The sequence below is a fragment of the Mixophyes fleayi genome, chromosome 10 (assembly GCF_038048845.1).
Source record: "Mixophyes fleayi isolate aMixFle1 chromosome 10, aMixFle1.hap1, whole genome shotgun sequence".
NCBI lineage: Eukaryota > Metazoa > Chordata > Amphibia > Anura > Limnodynastidae > Mixophyes > Mixophyes fleayi.
Window position 1 is genome coordinate 50,225,985 of NC_134411.1, and position 18,837 is coordinate 50,244,821.

At 39.1% G+C, this 18,837-nt stretch overlaps 1 protein-coding gene across 3 annotated transcripts in view; it reads left to right on the plus strand.

The window, feature by feature from the left end:
- The window catches only part of PC (pyruvate carboxylase), a 341,750-nt gene that overhangs the window by 85,680 nt on the left and 237,233 nt on the right, over positions 1-18,837 (plus strand). For all 3 annotated transcript variants that reach the window (XM_075188742.1, XM_075188743.1, XM_075188740.1), the window contains exons 4-7: positions 3,069-3,234; positions 5,272-5,417; positions 8,517-8,634; positions 17,351-17,502. In XM_075188742.1, coding sequence (XP_075044843.1) covers positions 3,069-3,234; positions 5,272-5,417; positions 8,517-8,634; positions 17,351-17,502 — 582 coding nt within the window. The remainder of the gene's footprint in view (positions 1-3,068; positions 3,235-5,271; positions 5,418-8,516; positions 8,635-17,350; positions 17,503-18,837) is intronic.

Below are 18,837 nucleotides of genomic sequence, written 5' to 3' on the forward strand. Positions count from 1 at the left end.
ATAATGGGGAGAACCCCTTGTAACTTGCAATTGATAACTGAAAAGCAGTCCCTTCTATGGCATTAATTAAAACTTAAATCACAAGTGCAAACTCCTGAGCGCAATTATATCCAGATAACTTCTTGTTATGCTGCTTGTTTGTGCAGGGTTGCCATATTATTGCAGGAGCCATGCATCTGCCATTAATCCCCATCTTTTTCTTTTTCTCTCCTGTTTGTTTTTTTTTTAATAGAATGTTATAACTCTTTGTGTGGCAGAATAATTGCCTCCCCACTCTGTCACCTCACATTTATCAAGGAATGGCTGGTATGCAAGGGCTGAAGCACTATCCAATTAATACTTTCTTATTTACAGATGATGGGGTAATTCCATTTTAAAAATTCAGTGTGTGTTTTTGCTAATGTATAGTTCTATTCCATGCTTGGTTTTAAATCATTTTTGCTTTCAAGTGTCAAATTGAATGTTTGTGGCTTTCTGGGAGGCTATTTAACTTTTTTTTTTTTTTTTTATATCATCATTCATCATCATCATTTATTTATATAGCGCCAACATATTCCGTAGCGCTTTACAATTGGGGACAAACATAAGCTATAAGCAAACTGGGTAAAACAGACAAAGAGGTGAGAAGGCCCTGCTCGCAAGCTTACAATCTATGGGACAATGGGAGATTGACACATGAGGTGAAGCCTACATTTTGCATTTTGGCCTAGCCAGACTGCAAAGGTAAAAGTGACTCATAAGCTAAATGAACCAGTCGCACAACAATGTTGGTCAGTTGTCTTGTGTGAAATTGTGCAACAGGCTAAAGGTAGCGAGGTTGAGGGTGGCTGAGGAATATTATAAGCTTGTCTGAAGAGGTAGGTTTTCAGAAAACGCTTGAGTTTGTAGACCAGAGGAGAGTCTTACTGTGCGAGGGAGAGAATTCCATAGAGTGGGTGCAGCCCGAAAAAAGTCCTGTAACCGGGAATGGGAGGATGTAATGAGGGTGGATGAGAGACGCAGATTTTGTGTAGAACGGAGTTGTTGAGTTGGGAGATATTTTGAGACGAGAGATGTGTGTTGGTGCAGCTTTGTTGATGGCCTTGTAGGTTAGTAAAAGTATTTTATATTGGATTCGGTACAAAACAGGCAGCCAGTGTAGAGACATACAGAGTGATTCAACAGAGGAACAATTTGCAAGGGAAATCAGTCTTGCCGCAGCGTGCAAAATAAAATGTAGAGGTTTGAGTCTGTTTATGGGAAGACCAGTAAGGAGGGAATTGCAATAGTCAATGCGGGAGATGAGAAGTGCATGAATTAAGGTTTTTGCAGTGTCTTGCTTGAGATATGTGCGAATTCTGGAAATGTTCTTTTTAGATATAGTCAATGTGGGGACCAAAGGATAGGTGTGAGTCAAGGATTACACCTAGGCAGCGAGCTTGTGGGGTGGGATTTATGGTCATGTTATCAACAGGGATAGAAATGTCAGGTATGCTCTTGTGGGTGGGAATATTATTAACTCTGTTTTAGAAAGATTAAGTTTGCGTTGGCGAGAGGACATCCAAGATGAAATGGCAGAAAGACAGTCAGTTACACGGGACAACACAGATGTCGAAAGATCAGGAGAGGATAGATTTGGGTATCATCCGCATAGAGATGATACTGAAAGCCAAAGGAACTTATTAGATTTCCAAGAGAAGCGGTATAGATAGAGAACAGCAGAGGACCTAGCACTGAGCCTTGTGGTACTCCAAATGATAAAGGGAGCAGAGGTGGCTCCAGAGAAATTAACAGTGAAAGAGCGATTAAAAAGGTAGGATGGGAACCAGGATAGAACAGTGTCTTGAAGACCTAGGGATTGCAGCGTTTGTAGGAGAAGAGTGGTCAACGGTGTCAAATGCAGCCGAGAGATCCAGGAGAATTAGGAGAGAGTAATGGCGTTCAGTTTTAGCAGTGATCAGAGATTGCGTTGACCAAGGTTGTCAATGATCTGGAGTGTTGAGAACGAAAGCCAGACTGAAGAGGATCCAACAGGTTGTTAGCGGAAAGAAAGCATGTGAGGCGAGTAGGCAAGTCTCTCTAGAAGCTTGGAGGGGCACGGCAGCTGAGAGATGGGACGGAAATTTGAGAGAGAGTTTGGGTCGGAATCTTGCTTTTTTTTAGAATAGGAGTAATCACTGCATGCTTGTATAGTGATGGAAAGATGCCAGTAGAGAGCAAGAGATTAAAGATTTGAGTTAGAGGTGAAATGAGCACACAAGACAGGGATCTACCATTTTGTGAGGGAATAGGATCAAGAGACAGGAGGTAGAGTAGGAAGATAAGAAGAGAGTAGAAATTTCCTCTTCATTTGTGCGGTCAAAGGAAGAGAGGGTGTCGGAGGTTTGTGGAAAGGAATTGAACCAATTGCTTGTCGAGGAAGAGTATACCATTTCTAGTCTGATCTTGTCAATCTTGTCCTTGAAGTAGGAAGCAAGATCCTGAGCACTGATAGTAGACGGAGGGTTTGGGGTGGGAGGATTGAGAAGATATTTAAATGTATTGAAAAGGCATTTGGGGTTAGAAGCCTGAGCATAGATAAGAGATTGGAAGTATGTTTGTTTCGCAGTGTCCAGAGCATTTCGATAGGAGCGGTAGACAGAAGTATATGTGAAGAAGTCATTAGAGGTGCGAGATTTACGCCAGTGACGTTCTGCTTTACGGGATAGTTTTTGATTTCGTGTTTCTTTAGTAATATATAATGAATCCCAGTAACTTTTGAGTAACCACTTTTTATCAGGTATACTTATGAATATATGGAAGTAATAGTACTTTATTAAGAATAAAATGTCCCAATTGAATTGTCAGATCGAACTGCAAAACTGTATTTTCCGTTTTTTTTTTTTTTGTTTCCTTATTTGGTTTTTATAGTGCTGCTCATGCCAATAGGTGGATTGTGTGAATGACACCAGAATCTACCTAATGAACTATACTAGCATCATGGCTCTATATACCCATCGCGCTAAATGTTAAATGTGCTATTCTCAAAATATATATATAGATAAATTTTTAAATCGGATCAGTTATTGTCTTTCTGCCTGCTTTCTTAGGAAAATGAAGTGGATGCAGTTCATCCTGGCTATGGCTTCCTGTCGGAGCGTGCCGATTTTGCCCAAGCCTGCACTAATGCTGGTGTCCGTTTCATTGGCCCCTCACCTGAGGTGGTGCGTAAAATGGGGGACAAGGTGGAGGCTCGAGCTATTGCCATAAGTGCTGGTAAGTATGAGCTATGGGAGAGAAGTTGTCTGTTGACTTCGATGTGCCAGTGTATGAGCACCTTAAGAATTAAATATTTCTTTGTATCCTTTCAGCAATCCCTTATACTTGGTTACGCAAAATGAATGTATGTTGACATGGACCATGCCTGACATTGAAAGTTCATCTGCTATTTAGTCTCAAGTCTTGCTTTAACTGGTCTGTACAGAAGCTGAAGTGTCTATGCAAAGGTTAAAATTATTAGGTTTCTATAAATAGTCATTTTCCTGTATTTGGAGACCAACAGTTTTCAATGCTTTATATGAGCGCCCAACTGGTATTTTGGTTTATCCTTCATTTTAGTTTTTGCTCAATTTGATTCGCTTATTGACTGGGGGATTGAATCTCCAAGTAAATAGATGTCTTGGAGACCTCCAATGTATTTAGTTGTGTGGATACTTTTCTAGATCTAGTTTATTCTTCATGAAAAGAAATGCAGTAGATAAAACTGACCATAACAAATTGTGGACATGCTATCACCTTGAATATAAGGCATACATGCTTAAATATCTGATTAATATTCTTCTCATGATCTAGAACAATTTCTAAATAAAAAAAGACAAATTTCTATTTGGGAAATCTTTAATAGTTAATAAATAGTAGGGAAGCAAAAGGAAACCAAGTTTAATGCATTATTTTATATTTGTTACATTGTGAAATTGAACAGACAACTTTCCCATACACGAGGTGTGAAAGTAGACTGGGTGCAGAGGTCAAGCAGAATCAGAAGAGAGGGTGACGATAGATAGATTTCCCAGAGAGGTATAGAAGTAAATGAAGCAAGACAGCTGGAAGTTCTAGCTTTGTCATGGTGCTCATTTAGAACCAACTGTTCCCTCGCTAAGTAATTGCGGACGACTAGACAGCAATGGAAAGAACTGTAGGAGTTAAAATATATGAAGCCGTAAATTTTTAAATTGTGTATTCTATGGCAATCCTTGATTTAGTCGGGGAATAGTTTGAAAAATGTTTGTTTCAAAACTGGGATCAAAGCCCTTTAGCGACATTTTACCATTAAGATACAAACCGTTATCAAACAGTGGCTATGTATCATTCACATAAACATACTGTTCAATGAGCAGGTTACTCGTGGTATATTGATGCTTTTTGTCAATCCATTTACATGATTGTTATATTGTGTATAGGAACAACGCTGTTTTTATGTATGGTGAAACTATAGTACAAGCTTTTTTTATGAGGGTTTTATTTTTTTTATTTTTTTCGGTCATCAGATTGCATACATTAAGCATTCCATTAAGCACTATACTGCTAAATGTAGTAATTGAATGAAATTGCTAAATGCAAAACTTGTATCAATTTAAGCTGATGTTTTACTGACAGCCACTTGTTTAATGAACCCAAGAAAAGAGGTCAAATAAGGTTGTAAGAACAATTATATCTGTCACTTTTTGGAAGAAAATACATCAGTCAATTAAATATGACCCTATACAACTTGTCCTCAATACTTGATGGATCTGTGTCCAAGTGACGCAAAAAGGTTAGCACATGATGGCAAACACGAGAGAAGACAGGCAAAGTAGAGATTTTAAATATGCAAGACATATCATTAGGTGCTGACCAGCTAGCGTCTGGTTATACAGTCCCTCAGAACGCATGAGGTTATTAGCGAGAGCTCCATGAGATATATTATAATATATATTTCTCAACAGCAATTACCATGATCTCTGTACTTGTAGTTAATTTCACATCAGATTGTGCCCAAACTGGTGGCATATGCTGAATTGGTTTATATACACATGGTGGTTTACCATAAAAGCACGTTTTTAGTAGTATCTGCTTAATTCACCCCCTTCCCCCAATTTTATCTTTTTGTATTGTCGTTTTTTTTTTTGTTTTTTTTTTAGCATACCCCGTGTTAATACAGATTGAAAACAAATGTTATGCATTTTTAAAACCCACCACATAGTGTTTTTTTTTTCTTTCTTCTCAACATTTAGTCTGACATTCTTTTTATCTTCTACTTTGTTCTCTGCACAGGGGTCCCAGTTGTTCCAGGTACAAATTCTCCTATTGGTTGTTTAACAGAGGCCAAGGAATTCTCCAACAAATATGGATTCCCTATTATCTTCAAGGCAGCTTATGGAGGTGGTGGACGAGGCATGCGGGTGGTACGGAGCTATGAGGTATGGCATTTCCAAGATGACATTGGTTCCCCAAGTACTATAGATTAGATGGTCTGTCATACTTGCCAACCTTGGAGGTCACCCCTCTGGGAGATCTCCAATGTTGGACAAGTCTTGGGGGTGTGACCATGCGAATTATCAAGCCACACCCCTGCTATACAATACCAATTTTGGTATATTATAGCAAGGGGTTGGGGCCAGTATTGCATGATTAGCCCAGCCCCCACCAACTTCACCAACAAAGCAGACAGGATTTGGGATGTTGCCCCGCTCTCCCAGGAGTCTGTCGGGAGAGTAGGCAACTATGGTCTTCTCCACCCATAGATTATGCAAAGTTATCAATTACCACCTGCTAGGCATTCAATATAAATGTCTTTTGTACGTACATACTGTTGACAAGCCCAATATAGATTTATACCTTTAGCTGCTGTTGGCACTTCTGAATGTTTTGTCATTTTAATGAACTGTTTATGCATTACTCCACCTATCTAATTAGACAAAGCTCTTTAGGGCTTTCATACATTCTAATGTCTTAATTTGCTATTGTACTTCATTTGTTTATCATATCCTATAAGCTGCTGTGTACACTGTATAGTAAAGCAATGCATTTACCTTTTGTTGAAGTTGGCTGTGTTTACCACATGGTGTAAGTCATGGAGATGTTTGATGCATTCTCGATGAGGCACTACATGCACCAAAAATAAAACATACTGCGTCCCAAGAGCATTTAGTGCATTAGCGAGATAATTAATCTGTATTGTAAGGCGCATTATCTAAGTTTGAGCATAGACATTTTAGTTGCATCCATCATGTAGTGACTAAAACTAACTAAACTACAGGTAAAACACTATTTAACTTATTGTATACAACCTTAATGTGATGGAAATAACATTCTAGCAAGAATTCCTATATCAGTCTTTATTAATATTTATACACTGCTTGAGGTAATAGTTTAGGGCTCTATATATGTATGGGTACTCGCATAAAGCGAATCTGCATTATACAAAGGAGCCACAGTAAATCTGCTACCTAGCTTTACAGTTGTTTGACCAATGATGCTTTACCAATTAGTGTGTTACTGTGTGTACATGACCAGCCAACATGCAAAGCTGTATTCTGTTTATGTGCACTCCAGAAACATACTGATGGGTTCATTTTTGTTAGCAGCCATTAAACACAAGTCTGTGTGTTGGGGAATTTGGGCTGTAGGCTTTAAAGGACTGATGTGAATAACACATATTCTCTAAAATGCTGCAGAATTGGTTGCACCATATATAAGTATATGGTGATGTGTTGCTTTGCATGGTGTCCAATCACGTGAGGGCTGGTAAAGTTTAGCCCGGTGGGCAAGACTCAACTTGGCAGCCTGTTTTAAAGAGAAAAAAATGCAGGTGACCCAGCTCAAGATAGCCCACTAAGGGACTAGCCCGGAGTGCAGATGCCCTCCTGGCCTCCAGCCCAGCCTGCCCCTGTGTCCAATTAATCTGTAATAATGCAGCTTGTTTCCTATATGGGCTGATTGTTTTATCTCTCAACTGCTAGCTGTGTTTGGGTTACCTTTTCCTCTCTTAATTTCCCTTTTGCTTCCTCTGCCTCAGACCTCCATACATAATGTTCATAAGTTAATACTGTCCTAGAGGTTCCTTACAGCTGATAAATGCTAAGTGGTTTTCCCTAGCCATAAATATTTCTAGCTCTTTGTGTTTACACTCTGCCTAATGGCGCCCCCCCCTTCCAAAATCCACCCCACCTTTTAAGCCGCAGGTCCCTTCTCTGCTTTCAGAAGCAGTAAAATTCCATGTATCAAACTGTAATAGTGTTCTGCTCCTGCTGAAGAAATATTAATGTGATAGATCTGCGAGCAGTTGAGACACAGCCCTTGATTAAGCAACTCTTTCTGCGTTTCATATGTTAGAGATTCCTTTACAAGACGGGGCTGGTTCTGCACTGCACAATCAGTGTTTGTGTATGTAGTAGACTGTTCTTTAAGTTGTCATGCATACGTAATATAAAGTAGAGGTCATTAATTTTATTTTGTAATTCAAGTTAATTTAAATTGGGGCAAAAAATAGGATATATTAGTAAATAAAGTTGTCCACAATTTTCATACAAAGTATTTATATCAAGTAATTTCTTTAATAATCAAGTAAATGACACTGTATTGCTGCAGTAATGTATGTGTAATTATAGTACAGGTGCACAGCATGTTTTGGAAACCACAATCACACCCATAATATAGTGTTGTAAATGTAAAAAAAAGTCAATGTGTGAAAGAATCCATAAAAATAGATTTTTTTGCAACTGGTTTGCCCATATATCATGATGCATTATAATACTTTAGATTTGTAAGCTCCTTTTTACCCCTGGCTCCCCCCTCCCCATTTTCTCCTTTTTGCCACTTGACCCTTGCAGCTGTCTCTCCACTTCTCCCTTGCCTCCATCTCCATCATTGTCCTGAATGTTTTTGTGGCACCCACACTAGTGGGCACAGGTTCAGCCTCCTATTCTCTCATCATCCCTCCATCCCCACTTTCTGTGCACTGGTAGTCACTTTTACCTGTTTGCCTATGCACCAGCTCTCTGCCGAACATAAAATTGTTGTGCTTCTGCAACGTATTTGTACTTTCTGTACATATTGCACTTTGACGCTGGGCTGTAGACCCGGCTGGGCTGTAGACCCGGCTGGGCTGTAGACCCGGCTGGGCTGTAGACCCGGCTGGGCTGTAGACCCGGCTGGGCTGTAGACCCGGCTGGGCTGTAGACCCGGCTGGGCTGTAGACCCGGCTGGGCTGTAGACCCGGCTGGGCTGTAGACCCGGCTGGGCTGTAGACCCGGCGCTCTTTTTTTTTTTTTTTTTTTTTTTTTTTTTTTTTTTTTTTTTTTTTTTTTTTTTCTCCCTCAAGGTTTAAAAAAAATCTCAATAAAATGAAACATTGAGATGTGATTTGTGTAATTTTGTAACAATGACTACTTTTTATTAAACATATTGCATGGTACATTGCCATTTATAAGTAAAAAAAAATGGCTATAGAGTTTCCTGCTTTATTATATTTTGATATTGGTCTGCATTTTGTAACATAAGTGCTTGACTTCCTGCAGGAGCTTGAGGAGAACTACACCAGGGCATATTCAGAGGCTCTGTCAGCTTTTGGGAATGGTTCCCTGTTTGTGGAGAAGTTTATTGAAAAACCTCGTCACATAGAAGTCCAGATACTTGGTGAGTAAAGAGATGAAAACACCATTGTATTCTGTCAATACTGTATGTTAGTATATATTGGATTTATATTTTATTAAATGTATTATATTTATATTCTTATTTCCTCTAAAGACAGTGTGTAAGGAGAGCACTATTGTAGTCTATTAGTATACATTATCATAACCATCCATGTATCTGATATTGCATTAAACACATAGTGCCTGAGTCATTAAGGAAAGTAAAGCCAAAACCAGGAGTAAATTTGTACCTTTGCAAAACAATGTTGCATTGGAGGACCAAGATAAATTTAAAATGTGAGCACAGGTTTATAACTTCTGTAGGGCATGTCCTAGATCGACTTTAAATTTCAGTGTAAAATCAAACTATAATGTTTGTCTTACATGAAAAAAAGGTAGTATATTCTTTACATGCAAAATAATAAACTAATTTGCACATCTAGCTTTGTAACATATGGGGTTTTTTTTTGTGTGTACACTTTGTTCTCCTTTAATGTCTCAGGCCCTGTATTTTATTTATTTTATTTATTTATTTATTTTTGAGATCTATTGCCTTAGCCCAGCAGAATTTGTGTTCATCAGAACATTGCCCTGAATTTCAAGAGCGAACTGGCGATTGACCTTACCGTGAGGATTCCCTAACCAGGCTGCCCAGAGGACTATTTTTTTTTTTTTTTTTTTTTCTTCCCATTTTAAACAAAGTACACTTGTCGTGCCTGGTGGGCGTGTCTGGGTTGCTGGTGGGGTTGGTGGCGATCAAAGGCATTGGGATCCTACAATGCTGTGCACTCAGACAGGAACTTCCCATCTGAGCTGAGCAGCGATGATGCAGAACTGCATCGGTGACCGCAAGGTAAATAAGGGGGCTGCTCAAATCTAACTGTAGGGGTTTGGGTGATGCTCAAAACTAACTATAACAACATTATGATGTGTGAAGGAAAGGAGGGAGCTGCTATAATGTGTGAGGGAATGAATGTGGGGTCTTAATATATTGTGTGATATGACGAAAGGCAGTGGGCTGTCTTAGTAGCACATTGGTGGCAGGTAGGCTATTTTTTAAATGGTGGCGTTTAGGTGGTGGCTAACTTATTGGGTGATGGGACAATTTAACTTATTGGTGGGGCTATTCAATTTAGTGCTGGGGTGGCTTGGGGCTATTGAGTTTAGGGCTAAGTTTTTGGGTAGGACATTATGAAATGTGAATATTATTGCTGGGGTGGTTTTTTAGAATGGTTATATTAAACATAAATGCTTTTAATTTATTGCTGGGGCTCTTTGGAGGAAGGGAAATAGGTTTATTTATTAAATGGGAATGCTATTCGTGTATTGTTGGTTGGAGGGAACTAGGTCTATTTATTAAATGTGTATATTAATTCAATGCCGGGGCTGGTTGTGTTTTTTTTTGTTACATTTCATGTACCCATTTTTTTTTTTTTTTCAAAGAGTCTCCAACATTCCAGGATCCAGAAAAACAGTAACTGTTCTAACGAAACCAAGCAGCCACAGGTGGTGAAAGTGACAAGAACAGGTAGGAAAGAGCAGGACAGTCTGCCAACTGTCCTGAATCTGTCCCAAATTTGGGGGACTGTCTCACTTAGTCAGGATTTGGTTTGACTGGAAGGACATTTGGGAGGTATGTCCCTCTTCACACGGTCTGCTCATGAAGGCAGAGCTGCGTGCACCTAATAGTAGTGTACAGTTTTTTTTTTATATTTTGCAAAAAATCCATGGATGTTTTACACATTTAAGACCATGGATTTATTACAAATGAGAAGAGTGTGGAGGGATTTTGTTTTTTTTTTTATTTTGGCAAGCAAGGATCATTGGATTGAATTGTAAAGTGCTATGAAATTTATGGTGATTACAGCTGCCGGACCACCAGGCATTGGGCTATACATGTCTGCATTGTGATTGTTGACATTGAGTGTCTACAAACACTGTTGACATTTTTAACCTGTCCCAAGAATGGAAGTGTCAGCATTTAGCCGGCCATCATTTTCATGTCGACAGGTTAGCTGTCGAAATTTCCACTGTTGCCATTTAGTACCCCTTTATGCTGACATTGTGATTTTACAACCTGTAGACGTTCACAATGTTGACATTCTAACCCTGTCGACTTAATGAACATGTTGACATTTCATACCCTATCTCCTGGGGTTGGGTACGCTTTAACGGTGCAGAAAATTCCAACACCAAGGAGTCCTATACCTAAAATCCGAATGTTTGAAAAAAAACAATTTTAATATAAGCAGACTTGCCTCCATACAAAAGCAGTAGATCTCCAATGTGAATAACTTGTGATCAGCATCCTGCTGCGATCGGAGATCTACAGCATCTGTATGGACGCAAGTCTGCTTATATTAAAATTTGTTTTTTCAAGCATTCAGATTTTAGGTGTAGGACTCCTCGGTGTCGGAATGGTGGTAATCGTGAAAACTATTACCACCGATCCCCTGAGCTATATACAGTGTTGTGCTTAATTCTGGATAACTTCATCATGTTTGTATGCCACAGATCTTACATATTTATTCAGTGAATCTGAATAGTCATTGCTGTAGGGATGAGCAACACAATTTATAATATATACTATTCAATTACTTACTGCGAAGTCTTTGTGGGCATGATAAGGCTGAATGTCTTGGTGACATTATGCTGCATTTCTGCTGGGTGGTAGTTTCTATCAACTCTTTATCTAGCTCTGTCTGCCCACATTATACATAGCTTGTAGTTTGCAGTATTAGAATCCTCTGTGACTGTTGCTGCTCCTGGATATTCAGTGTCACTTTAATGAAAAAAAAATTATCTGAAAACATGCTAAAGTCCATGCTTGCCAATGGAGAGTTTACTTACGGGGGGATTAATGTTTAAAAAAAACCAAATCAAACTGAAAAAAACAGCAGAGCTGTATCTTAGATGCTTTACTATATGCTATGGTCATGAGACAAGTAGAGATAATATTGGCAGACTGCATTAACAAACTATAAAACTAGTTTTGACTGTTTGAAATATGGTTGCTAACTGTACCAATACAATGGTTACATAATTATAGTATGTTTTGCGTTAACACACTAAAACAGACAACTCTACAATGTATTCCAAATGCAAAGTATTATGAATCTGCTTTCCCAAGCTCTCTGTACTGATTTAACAAGTACTAGTGAGGGTCATAGAACTATTTGCTCCACCTGCAATATTTACAAGTATTCAGATTTTAATTAGTTGATCTCTGTAGAGAGAACCTTTCATTAGGCAAGTCTAGTATGTCTGACATGCTGTATCCCCTTTAATAATAGCAATCATGTAGTTATGTGTGTATATCTATTAGATCTATATATATCAACACACACACACACACGCTGAGGGCAAAAAATGAGGTCCCTACAAAGCTTAACGGTAGTCATTGCAGGGAGCCTTACTGATATACTGGGCATAAAAATCTGGCATGTCCCCACAGGTGACTTTTGTTGGACCAAAAGTCTGCGTGTGCCTGACATGAAGGAACGTGTGTGCATGCCACCACTAGAAGTCAGTGTTCATCTATGCACCTGCTGAAAGTAAAGTGGGGACAGTAGAGCATGACACAGCCCAACAGTGGCTCTGACTGTAGCCCAGAGAACAGTGGAGATTAGTGTGCACTGACACTTCAGAGAAGAGTGGTTCAGACAACAGTGATGTGCCATTGGGTGGTAGTGGAACGAATTGTAGGTAGACGTGTGTTATGCACAACTCTCAACCTGATGGTGGCAGTATTGGTTGCATGGTATGTAACAAAAAGCAGTGCTGCCTGTACTGTGAGAAGTTCCTCTCAAAAATTGGCCAGCATATCGAGCATGTTCACCATAATGAGACTGAAGTAGCCTGGCCCATGAAATTTCTCAAGCACTCGAAAGAAAGGTGCATGCAGTTGGAACATATTTGGAGTAGAGGCAACTTTTTCTGCATGTAGTAGATGTGAAGCTTGTAACTAAGACAGACGTACATTTAAGATCCCCTTGCTTGCACATCGACTCTTAAGACTTCTAAAAGGAGGCCAAAGTGGAACATGGCTCAGCTTTTGCCCTGTAGATGTGAAAAAGATGCACTTATATCTATAGAAACAGAAAGCATACTAAAGCAGTTTATCCAACTAGCCTATGCTTAACAATTGGGTACTGCTTGTCAAAGTCACAGGTGATCTTGTTCAATCAAGTTTCCAAGATGCTGTTGACTACCTTCTCCAAGAGATGCTTCACAAAGTACTCTCCACAAAGATGTTTCCCTAGTGTTTTTCAAGCTTGAGGAAGCTCTGCTGACACTTCACACGGATTGAAATCCAGGGAGAACAATTATTGATTTGAGGTGTTTCATTTAGACCCATTGCCTGAGGTGTATAAATCAATTCCGTGATGCAAAATGGGTTGTTCTGTAGAGCTCCGTGACTTCAAGTGTGGTACTGTGATAGGATGACACCTTTGCAATAAAAGGCTGTACGTGGATTCTCCAACAGGGTCGAAATTTCACGGTTATCTGTAAATAATATTAGAAAGTGGAAGCGTTTAGGAACAACAGCAACTTGTCCATTAAGCAGAAGACTGCGTAAAAGCAGAGCAGGGTTCAACGACTGCTAAGGCGCATGGTGCGTAAGTCGCCAACACTCTGCTGATTCCATAGCTGGGGAGTTCCAAACTTTCACTGGCATTAATGAAAGCGCAAAAACTGTGCGGCAGGAGGTTAATGGAATGGGTTTTTTATGGCTGAGCAGCTGCATGCAAGACTCACATCAGCACTGTACTGTGGAGCAGTGGAAATGTGTTCTGTGAAATGGTGAATCATGCTTCTCTGTTTTGGCAGTCAGTTGGGGGAGTCTGGGTTTAGCGAAAGCCGGGAGAATGTTACCTGCCTGACTGCATTATGCCAACTGTGAAGTTTGGAGGAGGAATAATGGTATGGGTTGTTTTCAAGGTTTGTGCTAGGCCCCTTATCTCCAGTGAAGGGCAATCTTAATGCTTCAGCATACCAAGTAATTTTGTGCAATGCTATGCTCCCAACTTTGTGGCAACAGTTTGGGGAAGGCCCTCTTCTATTCCAACATGACTGTAGTCCTTGCTTTGTGGACTGGGGCACAAAGACATGGTTTGAGTTCGGTGTTGAAGTACTTGACTGAGCCGCACAGAGCCCCAACCTCAATACCATTGAACGCCTTTTGGGGTGAACTAGAACGGAAATTGCTAGCCACGCCTTCTCATACAACATCAGTGCCTGACCTCATAAATGCTCTACAGAATGAATGGGCACAAATTCCCACAGAAACACTCGCACTCTTCTTGGAAAGCTTTCCACAAGATGTTGAAGCTGTTATCGCTACAAAATGGGGACCAACTCCATAGTAAAGTAAATTTATTTGAATACAATGTCATTACAGTCCCTGTTGGTGTAATGGTCAAGCGTCCGAATACTTTTGCCCATATATGTGTCCGATATACATCTATCGGATATTTTGTTGTTGACGCTCCAAGGTTCATTTTCTCAGTTGATGGCAGCTACTCCAGGTCTCAAATTCCTCAACCAGCAAAGGTGCAAATCTAAAAGTAGGAAAGCAAATGGAGCTAGAGAGCATTCATAGTGTAGCAATTATTCAACACCATATGGATTGTGTATAAATATAGACTATGTACAATATAAAGATAAAATAGGGCTTGTCTGTGATCCTCATGATATGGTCTCAGAAGACTGTAAACAATTCTACCCATGTGTAGCCACTTACATTCTAGATTTCAAAGTGTGTGTTCTCAAACGGTTAAAACACTTACAAAAGTAAAATAAAATATTGGGCTTATCTGAATCGTCATCTCATACAAATCGCTGTCACAGTACCGGACCAAACACTAGGTAATGTAGAACACAGCAAATCCACCCTATGTGTTTCACTTCATCAGGGGTGAAAGGTTTACCTGCAAATGGACAAACTTTTTTTTATAGTATACATGATTGATAGACTGTTCAGTGAAACAATTAACACTTTGATGAAAAACACCACCAGTTGATGACTAAATGCACCTTGCAGACAAATCTCCTCAAATACTGCTGAAAATCCAGCATTATGAAAACATCCAAAAGAATATCCCCAAAAAATTGCTGTCATTGTGGACGAGACAAAGCCACAATTGACTGCAATAGAATTAATATCAAATCAACAAAATGGCCACCACAATCTGAGTCAAAAATTGATAAATTAATCAAATCTAAAAACAAGACCCATAAACCTTAAAACATGATTAAAAAATATATGAACAGATATGAATCACAGGATCATCCAGTACAATAAAAGATAAATTTAGTCATAGGTTCAAAATGAATTTGCAATTAATGCATAAATGCAGCATATGAATAATCATAAATAAATATACAGTAATTGATATATTCAAATAAAACAGATGCAACAAAAACATAAATCTTAATGTGATTGTTAATTATTTTTTTTATGAATTAGTAACCAACTTTTTGGTATTAGTGAATAAGCACAAATGTGGGTTAATGAGTACTGTAATAATTCATTATAACTGTGAACAACAAAATATTATTGCAGCTTTGTTTGTATCCGCATGTAATCCACAGATGTTTCTGTATTTTGTTAATGATTTTATATAGTTCCATCTGTGCTTTCAGTAATGGAACTTCTATAGTACTAAATGATACCGTTTTGAAAATATTGAGATTAAAATCTAAATGTGCTATTGTCTTCGTGAGCCATATATGCAGCCTACTAGTGTTAAAATACAGCTGCCAAGATTTCTTACTTTAAAGCTTTTACCAGTGGTATTATCATAATGAGCTGGTGAATCTAAAGTTGGACATGCTTGGCATAGACTGGAGGATGCCTTCTTCACATACCAGCATATAGTGCTACTGTTCCTTAACAGAAACAATTGTATATATTAAACTTTCATACAGAGATGATTTTGATAGTATCTCATCACTAAAGTACTACTCCTTAGCCTTTGATCTTTTACGGTATAATTCTCAGGCCATGGCTTCGTTCTTGCCACCATTCTCCTCCCACATGTTGACACTGCCCATCTGACATGCAATCCCGCCCTCATGCAAGGAACAGACATCTCCAATGAAATACTCCAATTTGATTGGCTACACGCTGCTCTGTCTTGCTAACTTCTAAATTTGGGGACACATGGATGTGCAGAAGATGGAGATAAAAGCATACTTACCCCCCCCCCCCCCCCCCCCTAGAATGTCCGGGAGACTCTTGACTTTCGGGGGAAAGACAGTCTCCTGTATCCTGCCCAGAAGTGGTAAAGATGGGGATCCTTTGACGTACTTCGTTACGAATTTCATCATTTTTACCTTGTCCCCATGGCGAAATTATGCACCATTTAGTCACTTGGTTAGCGCCAAAAAGATGACTCGTTACGGCCCACCCTTTTCTGCAGTTGAGTTTCACCTCAAAAGGTTTTCTGTCTCTAATCAAATGCACACAAGTGTAGAAGCAGTGTAATGGATAAAATGAAACATTAAATTTAAGCCACACTGCAAAATATATTATGTTTGCCATATTTCTATGGTCCTGTTCAGTGGCGGGCCACTTGGTCTGGTACCTGTGTGGACTGTTGCCTGTTGATAAATGCGGTGCCGTCCGCATATACTGAATACTACCCAGCGCACAGGCGGCCGCATCACATGACATTCGATGCATCCGCCTCTGGCATACGAGTACCTGCTGATCCTGTCTTTCACACAAGTGGCATGTGAGATGGCATTCAGCAAACTGAAAATCATAAAAACAAGACTGCGAGTTACAATGGGACAAGACCTGCTTGAAGTATTTATGATCATGACTGTAGAGCGAGACCTTTTGGAACTAGTTTAATTTCAAGATGTGCTGGAAATAGTCCATGAAAGTTCACCGCTGATGAGATATTTGTTAACTGTGTGAGCAATCTGCAATGTTTTAAGACATTTAATTTCATCAGAAAGCAAACATTAGCACTAGGAGAGACAAAACTGCTGCCAATCTGACTCAAGTTTGTATATGTTGTATGTTTACATAACTTTTTTTATGTGCATTTTTGTAAAGGTTATTTATGCATATGTTTTTGGTTACATTATTTTCTTTTATAATAAAGTACCACTGATTAACGCGAAAATAGCCTCTTTTTATCTTTATGAAACCTATATTTTACCGAAAAACACCCTTTAAGGCTCGTCTGCTACTTGTGGGCCAGTGCTGTGTGCTTGCCCCGTGGACTAAAGTCTGCCAGCCCTCCCCTGGTCCTGGCGTGTCTGTCTTACCGCTTCAAGATTCCTGCCAAGTTGTAATATTGTCTTATAGGAAGCAACCTACCTACACAGTGATCTGTTAATAGTACAAACGACTTCTTGACCCTTACGACAGAAGCCATGGACGGCTCTTAAAGAGTTGTTTTGCTGGGGAGGGGGGGGAGAGAGAAACACCCTGGAATAGATACAAGTTCTGAAACGCCACTAGTTTTGATTGTCAAAGAATCCTAGTATATGCTAGTTGTACACTTACTAGCTTTCCCTTGTTATCCCTACGGTAGATGCTTATAAATATTTATAAGGACTAATGTTTTCAAAGTATTGTGGTTAGACATTTTCTGATGAGTAGTGTTGAAGAAATCTGTTTTGTTTTTTTCATAACCTTTATACAAATAGTATGGTGGAAATGACTTGTGCTAATGGAATATCCTTTAACATTGTGCCATCAGGTGACAAGTATGGAAATGTGGTGCATCTATATGAACGCGATTGCTCCATCCAGAGGAGACACCAAAAGGTGGTGGAGATAGCACCAGCTGCTCAGCTAGACCCTCAGCTTAGGGACAGATTGACCCATGATTCTGTCAAACTAGCAAAGCAGGTAAGACTGTATATTTTAAGTACCTTTACTACAGCAAAATCTCCAGCCAATTTCCACTGTCGGTTGCATTATTTATTACCAAATGTGTTTTGATCATATATGTTTCTGCCCAAAACTAGAAATTAAATTTTTGGTGCGATATAAAGTTATACATTATTGCAAAAATTTACTTTCTTGGAGTTTAGCAGGTTTAAAGGGTCTGCAGAAATCTCATGCATGCTCCTGCTGTCATGGCCCCTCATGGAGCTTATCGGAGCCCAACATGTTGCCTGTCTTTTACAAACTGCCCAATGTTTACCAATGACACATCTTTAAATATCAACGTAATGAAAACCAGATTAGGATTATATGTGGTGTTAGAATTATCCAGTTTCCAGAGCTTCTCTCACCTTTCCTAACTAAAGATAATTTAAGTTATATTTGTTTGCATATAGAAAACGTGTCTGATAAACAGGAGTGGAAGCCCCTCTTTACTATTGTAATGAGATAAAAATAATACTCCATTGGACATAGTCTCATCTGATTTTTCAGATTTCCTCAGCTGCAGACTTAAAAAGTGGCTTAAAAAATTAATAGGATTATTTTTCTGATCTTTAAAGATCATCTTCTAAGGGCACAGCGCATGCCGTTAATGTCAAAGTGCTTGTGGTAGTTACTCACCAAGGTTTATTACAATTTTATGTGGATTATTAAATCTTTGTTCCAGTAGAGGGCAGCAGAGACATTAAAACAGCAGATTCTTTTTTTTTTTTTTTTCTTTTGTAAATGCATGTGAAAGGAGATTTGTATAGTGCTTGTCCTTTAATTTCAGTCCCTTTAGCTGCTGAAAAACATCACATTGTTGTGATGAGTCATGGTTCCTATTAGAGATTTTATTGTTGCATTGTGAAACGGTCAAGTAAATCCATACAGTTAAAATAAAGATGGCTGTAGCTGTACAAATGACCATGTAATATAGACGGCTATGAGTTGGGCACCAAAGCTTAAAAAAAAAGTCAAGCTGAAAGTTAATAAAAGGTTTCCGAATTGTTGCAAACTTAAGAATTTTTCTTTCCTTTTGTAAGGAAGCCTATTGTTTGGGATTGTATCAAAGCGATCGATTGACACATGCTGTTAAAAGCTACTGATTTGTAGCAGTTTTTGCTTTGAGGCTGACTGTCAGTGTTGCTGGATTCTTTCTTGGATTCTAGTCTTGGACTAATGCTGTAGTTAGTATCTCAATGTCCTGAACATGCCTTCTGTACTCCAAATCCTGCAAGACTATATTCACAATGATTACCTTAGTGCCAAGGAATGACTGTTTTTTGCTAGTAAGTTATTGCTACATTCAATTTT